Raw genomic sequence first — 13,770 nt, 5'->3', positions numbered from 1 at the left:
TCCATTTTTTATTTTTTTACTTTTCAGTAGTTCCAAACAGGCCCCTACAAGTTGTCCTTTATTTTACAAACAGACGATGGCAAAACCGTCTTTGCGTCCGTGAATCTTTTCCACGATGACAAGTCTACCCTCAAATGGCAGACGAAGAAGTTCTTTCGTCGGAGGGAAAGCTTTCCCTCCAAATCCGATATTTTCTTTCCCAGAGTTGTTGCCTTTCCGAAACACAAAACCTTCCTAAAGCATAGTTTGGGATGGAAACAATGATAAAAACGAACGTTTTGGGCAACGAACTTTCTAGGTTAAGTAAGCGAACGAACCGAGTTCCGGCACTTCGGTTTCTGCATCATTTTTTTCCGAGAGAAGAGAGCGAACGAGCCGAGTTTCGGTACTGTGAGTGAATTAGGGTAAGATTTCTCCTCTTCCGAAGCTCTTGAATTCTTTGTAGACCGGCTTAACTTCCATTGGACTTTTTTGAAAACAAAATTCTTTGATATAGTTCAGTTTAGTGTTATGAAGCCTTTGAATTTTTGTAGAATGAGTGTAGGGCATTGTTTATTAAGCTTTGCATGTGAGCTTTGAGGACCCAGAAAGGGATTCTGCTCGCCGATGGAATGTGTGGTAGCATGGTGCAAGTTTGTCTTGTTCAAGTAGTTTGATTTGATTAAAAAAGGTTTTGGCACTTTACCTTTGCCCGTACGACGGGTAGAAATTCCTTACATATTTTTACAGTGCTCGGTCGTACTGCCCTTTGTCTGTTTTGGCATGCTTTTAAAATAGTTTTATGCGTGTGAGCCATTTCTACTTTGTCGTTTGGAATAGAAGGTAACAATCAATGCATGCTTCTTTGGTTTCCCTTCATTGTTTCTTCTATGCAAAGCAACACAGGCAAATCTTCGTTTCGTCTATTACCAGTAATAAAGAGAGCTACCTTATTATACCTGTTAAGTTGCAGAGCTTCAAATAATCAGGTTATAACAGTCTGTGCTAATTAAATATTTCTTAATTTGAACTGGCTATTTCTTTTTGCTTCTGGAAATATGAACTAAAATTAATTTTTATCTTGTTTCTCTAATTCTAGTTTTTTCTTAAAATTAGGCTGTATCTTGTTTTGGCAAATCCAGTCACTTCTGCTTGTCTGGTTCCAAATTATAACAGTCGGTTTGTTTTGTTGTGTAAATTAAATTTGTATGATATAAATATCAGTTTAAACTATTATGCACTGCCTGCGACCACTGTCAAATATTTGATAACATTATTTTGTTTTATTCTTAGAATATCTAAAGATATCAATTTTTATTTGTTAAAATTAATAGCTTAAGAAGCGTCTTTGGGTGAGTTTGTAGGACTATACATCCTTTACTCTTAGAATCTATGGGCTTTAACTTGGTGCATACAAGTACTCTTTGCCTTTGGCATGAATTTTTTAACCCAAAATGGACAAATTCTCCATAAAAAGTTAACAACAATAATCCAAAGTTTAACTGTTACTTTAAGGAAGTATGATGAGCTTTGTCCATTAAGTAGTTTTTTTATTAGTATAAGAAAAAAATCTAACAATAACACACCCCTATGGAAGATTTTCTCTTTCATTATTAATTTTCATACAGTAAAGCTTACTAAATTATGAACTGCAAAACAAGTTTTATTACTCCCTTTAAACAAAATTTATTGAACTTAAATCATAAGAAGATATCCAGTTTACATTAATAAGACATTTAAATAACTATCTATGGATATTTCGCTGCTGAAGAGCCCAACTGCTAAATTTATTTCAACGAATCCCAGTAATAAATAAATTCAATGTTTTTTTTACCTATTTCCTTATTTCCTTGCCAAATTTCAATATTAATTTATATCTAATATTTTTATTAGTTGCTATGTTTAATAAATAGTATCCAAATTAAATGAAAATATTTTAATGTAAATGAAGTACAAACATAGTTTAAGTTTAAAACCAGACCTAATTTTGTCTCTTCCATTCACTTTTCTAGTAATGATACCAAGGATTAAGCCCAATGTGTAATGTATGGAGCTCTGCCAGGTTATTTGTATGACCACTCTAGCCGGGCTGACACGCTTAATGGGCTGGCCTTCAGCACTTTGAAGTGTGACATCAAAAATTGTTTTTATAACTCCCTTTTTGAGGAAGCTTCCACTTATCTGTTGTTGACTCTTATACTTGAGCTTGGACTGGCTGATACATCCCAACATTAAAAAATATAAACCTCGGTGTTAGATTAAAACACTAAAGGTATTCAGTTAAATAAATAAACAGAAATTTCAGCTTTTGATCTAGTAGCTCAATTAAGGGTCGTGGAGAGAGGGTAACCGTTTACCCTCTCTCTCTTTTGAACTTCCACCCATCGGATACCGTCTCTGTAGTTGAACTTGCACCTTCGAACTTTGAGAGCTTTCTCCTTTGAACTGCTACCCGCCAAAGGTGACCTCCGCACTTTCCAACCCCCTTCCTCTCTACTTTCTCTCTTCTTTTCAAATTTAGAAAAACAATGAACTATAAATATTACAACATGCTTGGATCCTAATTATGTTGAATTACCACAAAAAAGCCAAAACTCTCTTACTTGTTCTACTAGTACTAGGCAATATCTGAGTCTCTGTTGTACTACGTATGGTTTTAATCATTGAACTTCATCCTCTGTTAATGTTAGAGGTTGTCCCTGTTAAGAAAGCCCTTTTCTATCTGATGCAGATTTCCTCATAGACACGCTTACCATGTTTTGAGAGTTTGGATTTTGTTTCCTTATTTGATATTTTGACGAACACCTAACAAAGGATACAGTGAGTCCCTCTCTCACTCTTCTTTTGTTTCTTGCTCCTCAGCTTCTGCATAGGAGAATAGTTCAATCCCTTTCTCTACATCCCAATGGTGGCTGCTGGGGTTACCAAGGTGTGTCCTGCAAAGAAGCTCATGGCAGTAGAATCACTAATCCAGGATGGAAAGCAGTTCAAGTCCAGAGCCAGTCCTAACCGCAGAATTGTTTTTCCTGGTAACAATGTCAGGGAAAAAAACATTCAGTTTCATGGATCCACAAACCTGGATCATCGAAACAGTTTGAAGAACTCTCCAAAACCACTGCAATACCTTCCTACCAGGCCATGTGAACAAAACAAGAAATTTGAAGCTGTTCAGAAGCTTAAGGGAAAGCTGGCAATTCAATCTCTGCAGCCTAGCATAGGGAGAGAAGAAGAAAAATTAGTAAAAGAAGTTTCTGCAAAGGAAGGAAATTTTCGAACTGGTGATTCTAGTAATGGAATAGATAAAGAAGTGGAACATGAAAAGGAAATTTCTTGTGGAAGACTTGTGCTGCAAACAGGACATCTTTCTGTTGTGGCATCAGAGACTCGGCCAAGCTATATAAGGTTGAGAAGTCATGGGCCCCTGCCAAATGTAGAAGAGAATAAATTGAAGATACCCCAATTTTCAATTTCACTAACAGCACTGGAGATTGAGCAAGATTTTTTGGCCATGACTGGAGAAAAAACTCCTCGAAAGCCACAAACCAGGCCCAAATTGGTTCAGAAAAAGTTGAACGTATGTATGGTTCTTAATAATTATTATCTTTTGAACTTATATTTTGTGGTCCTGATTCAGTTTGGGTTTTTGCAGGAGACTTTTCCTGGCCAGTGGCTACAGGCAGTTACCTTGGACTCTTACAATGTTGATGATCCTGCTAAGTCCATGAAGGTGAATTAGTGATTATATTCCTGTTTACATTTTCAAGTTTTGTATATGTCGATCAATGAAATCAAGTTCTTTTTTTTTGGATTTTTGTAGAGGTAGAGACAATGGCAACATAGCACCTCCCATGATTAATCCAATGGAATAGAGATCGCTAACTATGCATCCTCAGCTCTGCAACAAATCATCTGCCCTAATGCGTAGAGAGGAAGGTCATCTTTCTTGTCAATTTTTTATCATGTGGACTGGATGACTTTATGTATCTTCAAATTAGGGTTGTAGTCCACACTGTTTCAAAATTTAACTTGAGCTGCTTAGTGCTTTTATTTTCAGCTTTTAACATCTTTTGTATCAGGGCTCGTCTCATTATGGAACTTTACAATTTTCTAAATACAGTTCCTAGCAAGTATTGTTGATTTAAGGACTCAAAAGTCTATGAAAGAAGTATACATGTATTATTGGCAGGATCTTCGGAAGTAAATGTTAACAAATTTTTCCTGTAGTTTTTTTTTGAAATGTTGTTCGCAGACTGCCTGACCAGATTCCATTGAGCTTCTATCCAGGCCTTCCTGAATGCATTGTTATCCAGATCCACCTGCATTTTTTATTATTCCTCAACCTTCTTATTCTGGAGCCATTAATTGCCATTACTGACTGGAATTAACTTAAGTTGTGATAAGCTGAAATGAACTGGAGAGTCTTTTGTTTTAAATTATAGGAAGGATAACTTGTAGTTAATAGCTTTTACTTAAGTCATTTATTATTAGATCCAGGCATTTAGATTATCCCCCGCTCTTTATCTTTCTGCGGTTTGCTAATTACATCAAACAAGCTGTATTGATCAACTTGAGATCAAACTTCTAGTGCAAAATTTTAAAGCAGCCGAACTGTTGCAGTTTATTGTCTAACAAAGAAATGACCAGAATAAATTGAACATTGATTTTCATAGGTGTGATTAACAAGCTTCCAAACATAAACCCTCATTGTGCACATTAAAATTGAAAGAAAACGAGAAAAACGAAAAAAGAAAAAGAAAGAAATAGAGAAATAGAGACCCAACTTGCTGTTTGTGGTTTCCTTTTTAACCTAGGCAGTGAGCTCAAAAGATCATTCTCTCTTTGTTCTCCATTGTCGAATTACCTCTCCAACAACATCATGGGTCTTAAAAATTCTACCCTATTAGGACAGAAGCTTAAATATGCCTGGAGATAGCCATAATGAGGAAATGTTCCATTTCTAGATCTGCATGAGCTCTTCAAAGACTGGCATAGCAGAAGCAGGCAAACCAAGTAGAACATTTATGCTCTTCCTCTCTTTTCCATGAGAGAGAAACAGGATAACTTCTTTCTCAGGCAGAGTTACTGGCCCTGATTGAAGAGGTTCTCCCCATCCAAAATCAGTTGTGTGGAAAGAGAGTCTAGACCAGGTAGTAATTAAAAGAGTTGCAGCAAGAGAAGGCCTGGCACGAGTCGCTTCAAAATAATCAATGGCTGATCTCATGTAACTATCAGTCACCATCTTGACTGCCTCTTGAACCAATCCAACCGTGAATGAAAGTGGTTTCTCCAGAATTTCACCCGCAGTACACAGAGAGTTTGTTAACACAATCCCGTTACCAAAATATCCGTTGGGGAGTGGTGGATCAAATCGGTTTCTTCCTTCAACCGCAAAGAGGAGCTTAGTCTGTTGATCAGGTGTCAACCTTAAAGCTTGGCTACGAGCTCTCCATACAAATGCAGAGAGGGCTTCAAAAGTGGTACATTTTTTTAGGACCCCATCTTCCATGGCTTTCCTCTTGAGTTGGTCCAACTTTTCAGGGTCAAAGCAGAAGGATCGGTAGAGCATCTGCTCTAGATACAGCTCATTGGTATTGGATACGTCTTCAATCTCTGCAAATTCATGGTGAGGAAATCCTATTTTAGGTGGGTCTTGAGCTTTGAGTAGAGTCCTGTCAAGAAATGGTGCAACAGCCAGCGGTAGCCCCCGAGCAGTCTCACCCCATGAGTTTACAAATTCCATTGCACCAAGGCCATCAAACATGCAGTGATTCATGGCTAATCCCAGAACAAACCCTCCACATTTGAATCTTGTAACCTGAAAGGTCAATATATTTTAAGCCAGTGACAAGTGAAGATTGATTTGTGAAGAAATAGTGAAAAAGAGGTTCCCCTGTGGAGGAATACAATAAAGGAAACCTGAGGAGGCAATGACAAGTAGAAATTTTTTTGTACAAGAAACCTCTTCCTAGGTATTTTATCACAGGTGGGGTGTTGACTTTCTTCCCAAGCAGACATGCACCCATTGAATGGGTAAGACTCAGCAGTACTGCCCATTGAAGTGATTTAAGCTTATTATTTTTTCCTCGAGAGGATGTGCCCCATGGAAGGATCAACCAATTCCCTTAGCAAATTACTGAACATTTCATCAAAGATACCATCACATCTACTGGATCCAAAAATAGAAGACCCCTAAATTACAAGTAATAAACAAGGTGGAATGAGTATCTTGTCGAACAGGTAAAGTAAAATTCTAATGGACCCATTACAGGAGAACTCATGGAGAAGTCACATACCTGTGCCACCAATGGGGGTATCTCTAGTATGTTCCTTGCACCTGGAATGTTATAAACAAGTTTTCCAAGTGTTGCAGGGTCTGGTTTGGCTATATCTCCAAGCGCTTCCAGTGTGCAATTTGCATCTGCCTCCACAAAAACAGCTCCTTCACCAGTGCAATTCACAATCAACTTCCCTTCTGCACTTATAATCAGCCTCCCTGCAAGTGGGTAATAGTAAACAAGAACCTTGGATAGGGCATCCTTCATAACCTCAGCTGCTCTCTCATTTCCCTTCTCATCAGCCTTGAAGCAGTAAACAGTCTGAACTATGACCGCAATGTTTTGATCAAGGTTTGAAAGAAAGTAAAGACCCTTCTCTGTTTCCTCAGCAGGAGGAACCAAAGCTGGCTCTCCTTGCACAACACTGAGTTCAGCCACATTCTCCATTGTCTTACTCTGTCAACAAGTTCCAAAACCTCAGTACAGGTTAAATAATTCAAGAACTAGAAAAATCCAGAAGAGGAAAAGTAAGAAACAGAAGAAGAACTGGTCTGCATTTAATGCTGCCACACGTTTTGGTTTTCCACAAGGCCTTATACATCACAAATGCTGAAATTTCTGATAAGCCATTTAGGAAAAGACACCCACCTCTGCCAGAAACCAAGGAATCAGAACCGCATGTGCTGTACTGAAATCTGCTGATTCAGTAATGGAGGAGAATCATTTATATAGACAGAGAAGTACGTACACCAGGTCAAAGCTGTTCATGGCCTCAGGTAAAGAAAAAACAGAAGACAGGGACAGGTGCTGGCAGTTGAGAGAAGATGATCAGTTGATTGCATGAGCAGAAGTTTTGAAAATGTGAAGATCAAATGGAAATAGAGAAGAGGAGAGGAGAATCAGTCCTCCATTGTGGTAGAGAAATTTGAATTTTCTTTGTTTGCTTTCTGTGTTTAGTTTGTGCTGTCAGTCTCGGTGAGGGTAGGCGACTTGCCTCGGAACAAAATATCACCAATCTGAATTTTTGACGTAAGGAAGGAGGGGGTGGTTTTGGTTGGTGTGGTTGGCCTCCCAGATTTGCTTGCTTGGTCTTCTCTGCAATGGCAGCTGGAAGCCAAGCACACGATGATGATGATGATGATGATGATAATGGTACTGGTTATTATTATTACAATTGAAAATAATAAATAAATTATTATCAGAAGAAAACGATTTTTTTTATTTTTTGGGTCCTCGTTTGAGCGTGAAACTGAAACTGAGTTTTTCTTGGAAGAGATGAATCTTTGTTTGTTAGCCTGAAGCAGGAATAAATCCGGGCACTGATGAACAAACGTTACGGGAATAAGAATCTTACTCAAAACTCGGATCGTTGAGACGTTAACTTTACAACCGACAAATGATTTCCTTTTTTTTCCCATCGTTTTCTTGCATCGACGCAGCAGTAGTTCAACAAGAAACTCTACCCCTTCTGACTGTTCCCTCACTTGTTTTCAAACAGTCTTCCTTATAGTAAAGGAAAGACATGGAGAAGATGCTTTGGAAGCACAACCTTCTTCTGGATAATCTCATCTCCGCCTGAACATGTTTAAAGGGTCGTTGCTACCTCTGGCACTGCCCTATTCAGTAAATTTGTACAATGTCCTGTCAAGGACAGGACAAGGTGAGGATGTAAAGAGACGAAGTTAAGAAGACATACTCATGGGACCATGTTAAGAGCTGACAAGACAGCTCAAATCATTAGGAGCTACCTGCAGAATTCTAGACAAATGTTTTAAAGATTCAGTAACGAATTCCAAGAAAAAGGACCTCTGGTTGGATCGAAATTGGCTCCTATGTCTGATCTTAAATTGTATTTGATGATATAGGATGAAATTTTGTCCCTGCACCCAACTTTCATAAGGCAAATAAAGTTCCATAAGCAACAATGGGAATGCCAAGAACACTATGAAGGCTTTTGATTTTTTGAGGCACCAATAGAATTTAACTCAACCATCTATTCCATTCATACAAATGTGAGGAGTGGCAACAAAAATGGATTAATTCAACCCTCTACTCAAAGAAGACTGTATGATATTGTCATTGTTTAAACAGGTTTTTTATGATATTTATAAAAAAAAACAATGATCTACCTTCCTAAACTTGTATAGAGGTTCAATTATAAGATATGTAAAGAGTTGTTCTAAAAAAATATTACCTGAAGAAACTTCAACAAAAATGATCACTCGACAAGGGTTAAAATAATCTCTACTCAGAAATGATTATTCGACAAGGATTATTATTTCTTTATTTGCCCCAAAAATAATTCTTTCATATTATCAAAACTTTCCATTTTTTTAAATACGTTTAAGGGCTAATAAGATGCAAAAGTCGGTGTTGGAGAATTTGTTGGATTAACTTCGCAAAAAATAAATTGTTTCTTGTATAATTTACAAAAATTTGAAATTTTCATCTGCTGTTAGTTGGATCTTAGTTTTTTCTTGATTTTATATAAAAAAATTTTCCTCAAAAGATGGCATTTATACTCTATATATTATCTAGTTCTCCTATCAGTTAATAACAAGGAGAAATATCTCTCATATGGTATTAGAGCTCTAGTTTTCTTTTTCTTTTTCTTTCTCCTATTTACTAGTACTTTTTTCTACACAGCCTTCATTGCCTTTCATCCTTGGCATTTTATTGCCTTCAAACACTTCCAACCTCTACCCAAAAAAATTTCACAATGTCTTTCACATCTGAAACCACTACTCCCACCAACACTAAGTCAAATTAACCTGTCCAAAGGTGACTATCAAAACCTACAAGCATCATTTTGGCAAAATAGAAGAAATTATTTGTTGTGGTTCCAATGGGTAAAGACATTTTTGAAAGATAAGGGCAAACTCTGCAACCTAATTGGACATGTGTCGAGTGAAGGTGATCCAAAGTTCAAGGTTTAGGATGTGAAAACCTCTTCTATTATGTCATGCCTTGGGAATTCGATGCAAGCAGAGACAAGTGGAACATGCATGTCTTTGGCAACTGCCAAAGACATGAGACACTGTGAAGCATACCTACTCCAAAGTTAAGGATGCAAACTTGGTTTATGTGACAAAAACCAAGATTCACTAGACAAAACAAGGTACAAAATTTGTTATCGAGTATTATGCCACTATTAAAAGACACAAAATTTGTTATCGAGTATTATGCCACTATTAAAAGACACCCACGTGCGTAGGGGTGGCATGACTAGTAATTAAGGAGAATTTTCATAGAAATGACATAGAATTGTAATTATGCAAGTTGGTGTATGTCTTGTTATGTCTTTTTCCTTTTGAAGCGTGTAGCCCTAAGGGCATTGTAGTCGTTGTAAACACCTTCCTAAAACTATAAATACAACATTAAAGCATGGGGTAAAGCATTCAAGTTTCTTACTCTTACCTCAAATTCGTCTATACACCTCTTTCTTTTTTACCTCTTTCTCTCCCTTGGTTTATTCTCTCCCTCCCTTGAAATATCTTGTTTTTGCGAAAGAACTCAATGTAGAGTTAGATCAAATTCGGGTGCAAGTACTTGGAAAGGAAACCTTACCTCCTTCGAGTGAGCTATTTTCTCTCATTAGCTCTAAAGAGGGAAGGCAAAGCATAATGTTGGGCACTCCTACTTATGAGGGTTATGCCGTAAATGTGTTTAAGCCATCATCCCCAAACAAATTTTATGGCCTTAACTCAAACAAAGAGAACAGAGGAGAGACAAACAAGCCCCCAATCAATAAGGAAGACATTTGGTACAAACTACTACAAGAAACTAAGGTATAACGAGGATATGTGTTGGAAATTGATAGGAAAACCACCATTAAGCAAAAACATCAACACCCAACAATAGGATGCTCCACAAGGTAGCCAAGCAAATGCTGCCCTTATATATGATAAACCTAGCCAAGAATCAACTAGCAACAACACTGAGATCGGTACACTGAATAAGGAGGAAATTGAGAAACTTTGAAGCCTCCTGACTTCACTTAACAAACCGGTAAGTATCCCTTATCTCAAGCCCTTAGTGCCTAAAAAGACTCTAATTTGCATGAGAATTGGATAAACCCAAGTGTCATGGATCAAATGACAAACTCTTCACACCATTTCACAACATGAAACCAAAAAATCTGAGTTACTGATGGAACCCTTGCATCCCTTGCAAAAAAAAGGACTAATCAACCTCACACATGCTCTTTCTTTAAAAATTGTTCTTCATGTGCCTAAATTTTCAGCCATTCTTTTGTTTATACACCAGATTACAAAATACCTTCGGTTGTAAAATGACATTTTTTTTCCAAATCAATGTGTACTTCAAAAACTGGTCATGGGGAGGATGATCGAGCTTGCTAAAGAGAATGAATGACTTTACTTTCTAGATATTAGGGGTGGCAAGAATAATGATTGTTTATCATTTTGTTGTTTCTCAAAAAAATTCTCACCAAATAAAATTCAAATTTGGCTTCATCACTTGTTTAGGGCACCCTTCTTTCTCTATCTTCAAGACTATCTTTCCTATTTTATGCAATAATTTGGATGATAAATCTTTTCATTGTGAAATATGTCAATTTGTCAAACAACATGTCTCATTTCCATTGAATGCTAATAAATCTTTATACTCTTTTTCTTTGATTAATACTGATGTGTGAGGGAGAGCCTTTTGGAATTCAAAATATTACTGGAGTTCACTAGTTTGTTTCCTTCATTAATGATTGTACTCGTATTACTTAGTTGTTTCTTATGAAAATCAAATTTGATGCCACTTTTGTATTCCCTATGTTTCTTGAAAATGATACAAAATCAGTTTGATGTTCAAATTAAAAATAAAATAAAATCAAGTCAAACAATGAGAAAGAATACTTCAAATATATTCTTTCACCATTTTTTTCTAGAGGGAAGAGATAACACACCTATCTTCCTATACTACTCCATAACAAAACGGGGTCGTTGAACGAAAAGACCATTATTTTCTTGAAACAACCTGAACCCTCTTATTTGAGAAACAAATGCCTAAATCCTATTGGGGGAAGTTGTGTTGACTGTAACTCAACTCATAAATCGTCTACCTTCAAGAGTATAGGTAATAAAACCCCAATAAGTGCCCTTTCACAATTCTATCATGAATTCCATAAGTCTACCCAATGACCACCAACAACTTCTTCATACTCAAAACCGTGGTAAATTGGATCCTAGAGCCCATAATGTGTCTTACTGTTGTTATTCCTCAACGAAAAAAGGGGATAAAAATGTTACCATCCTAGTTCAAATTTTTTTTTAACTCAACTGAAAACAAGTCTTTTTTTGGTGAAACTTATCTTCAAGCAGAGCATTCAATAGAAGATCAGTTTAATTTCAATTTAGTTTTTGATAATCTTGACATTTCAGTTCCTAAAAGACTTGCTTCTTTTGATTCACTTTTTCTAGTATTAGGGATTGAAATGCTTTCTGCCCTTAGGAAAGGCAAAAATGCATTTAACACCCCATAGCAAACCTTATCTTCTTTGATAGACTCTCACCACTGCATAAAACATTTCAAACAGATTTGCACACCATTAAAAATCCACAAACAATTCGAGACACACTTAAGCATGAGAAATGGAAAAAGGTCATGAGTGAGGAAATTAGAGCCTTAGAAAAAAAATCAGAAATGAATATAGTTGAGTTGCCAAAAGCGAAGAAACTGTTAAGTGTAAATGGGTATTCACAACGAAATATAAAGTTGATGGAACCTTGGAGAGATATAAAACTAAGCTTGTAACGCGAAGGTTACACTCAAACATATGGGATAGACTATCATGAAACATTTGCCCCAATTGTAAAAATAAATTTGAGTACTATTATCTTCGGCAACTAACTTTGAATGGTCCTTACAGCAATTTGATGTAAAAATACATTTTTCATGCTAATATGGAGGAAGAAATCTACATGGAAACACCACTAGGCTTCACAAAAATTTTAAAAATAAAGGTGAGCAAGCCAAAGAAAGCCTTGTACGGTTTAAAGCATCCCATAGAGCATGGTTTGGGAAATTTACCAGTGCAATAAAGAAAGTTGAAGTTAAAACAAAGCCAAGTTAACCATACACTCTTCATGAAATGATCAGAAATGGGTAAAGTTACAATTTTGATAACATTATTGTAACCAGCAATGACTTTGAAGAAAGTTGACAAACTCAAGAAACATTTTGCCAAGGAATTTGAAAAAAAGATATAGGAAAACTGAAATATTGCTTGAAAATTGTAGTATAAGCATCATTACTTTCCAATATAAATATACACTTGATCTCCGTATGGAGACAGGTATGCTTGGTTGCAAGCCCTCAGAAACTCCTATTGCACAAAATCACAAACTAGGAGAAGTTAGTGATGGTAAACATGGGGAGATATCAACGGTTAGTAGTTAAACTCATTTACTTGTCCCACACCAACATTACCTGCTCTGTGTGCGTAATCAACCAGGATTCCCCCTTGGAACCTGTTTACCAAATCCTACAGTACTCAAAATACACTATTCGGAAAGGTGTCCTCTTCAAAAAACAATGGGGATCTTAAGCATAAAAGCCTACACCAATGCAAACTTCGTTGGATCAACAATGGACCACAAGTCAACCTCTGATTATTGTACCATCTTAGGAGAAAATTTGGCCACATAGAGAAACAAAAAACAGACTATAATGGCTAGATCAAGTGCTCAAGCAAAATTCAGAGCTATGGCACATGGAATTTGTTTTGTACCATCTTAGGAGAAAATTTGGCCACATAGAGAAACAAAAAACAGACTATAATGGCTAGATCAAGTGCTCAAGCAAAATTCAGAGCTATGGCACATGGAATTTGTAAACTCTTGTGACTAAAGATTGTATTGGGAAGGAAGCATGAAGTTGTACTGCAACACATAAATTTGCAATAAATATAGCTCATAATCCAAAACAGCACAATCGAACAAAACAAGTGAAAGTAAATAAAATTTCATCAAGAAGAACCTGGATAGTGGCTTAATTTGTACTCCCTATGTCTCAACCATTGGGCAACTTGAATCTATTGGGCTAACACCACCAGAATATACCCAAAAAAAAAAAAAAAAGGTAATTTTCCAAGACGATTTATATGTCAACAATATTTCACCTCTCATGACCAAACGGTTACGAAAAATACAATGGCTTAACATCCAGGCAAATCAAATAAAATTTAGAAAGAACCTTCATATATAAAACAGTGAGATTTTTGACTGAACACTTGCACCAGAATTTTTTTCTGAAACGCTTCAACCCAAAGAAATATTGCCAGCATTCCTGGTACACAATCAACAGCACAGTTCATGGCCGAGTTACCAGTAGCTCTTGTGCCCTGAAACAAAATATTCACCAGAGATATAGCCATCTCATAGAGTAAAAATAAGATGAATAAATTCTTTACTTGTGCTCAGTCTAGAGAATAACAATTCAACAAATTTCCTTTTTCTCTTGACAAATCCCAAAAATCTACTTTAAAAAAAAAAAACAGGAAAAC

General features: G+C 36.5%; 2 protein-coding genes across 2 annotated transcripts; one reads left to right on the top strand and one right to left on the bottom strand.

Annotated features, from left to right (window-relative positions):
• The first annotated feature begins 178 nt into the window (after nucleotides 1-178).
• LOC137964038 (uncharacterized) lies at nucleotides 179-4,051 on the top strand. Its single transcript, XM_068811303.1, has 4 exons — nucleotides 179-404; nucleotides 2,842-3,553; nucleotides 3,629-3,706; nucleotides 3,797-4,051. The coding sequence occupies exons 2-4, from the start codon at nucleotides 2,885-2,887 to the stop codon at nucleotides 3,800-3,802; spliced, it is 753 nt and encodes a 250-aa protein (XP_068667404.1). The 5' UTR covers nucleotides 179-404; nucleotides 2,842-2,884; the 3' UTR covers nucleotides 3,803-4,051.
• Nucleotides 4,052-4,635: 584 nt separating this feature from the next.
• LOC137963537 (omega-hydroxypalmitate O-feruloyl transferase-like) lies at nucleotides 4,636-6,778 on the bottom strand. Its single transcript, XM_068810652.1, has 2 exons — nucleotides 6,273-6,778; nucleotides 4,636-5,794 (listed from the first exon to the last, which is right to left on the bottom strand). Exons 1-2 carry the CDS (start codon nucleotides 6,699-6,701, stop codon nucleotides 4,937-4,939), a joined length of 1,287 nt encoding a protein of 428 aa, XP_068666753.1. The 5' UTR covers nucleotides 6,702-6,778; the 3' UTR covers nucleotides 4,636-4,936.
• Nucleotides 6,779-13,770: the final 6,992 nt, after the last annotated feature.

The sequence above is a fragment of the Aristolochia californica genome, unplaced genomic scaffold (genome assembly GCF_029961685.1).
Source record: "Aristolochia californica isolate CCGP_79_NKW_82.1479 unplaced genomic scaffold, dmAriCali1.0.hap1 SCAF_4, whole genome shotgun sequence".
NCBI lineage: Eukaryota > Viridiplantae > Streptophyta > Magnoliopsida > Piperales > Aristolochiaceae > Aristolochia > Aristolochia californica.
This window is presented reverse-complemented; position numbering and strand designations above follow the sequence as displayed.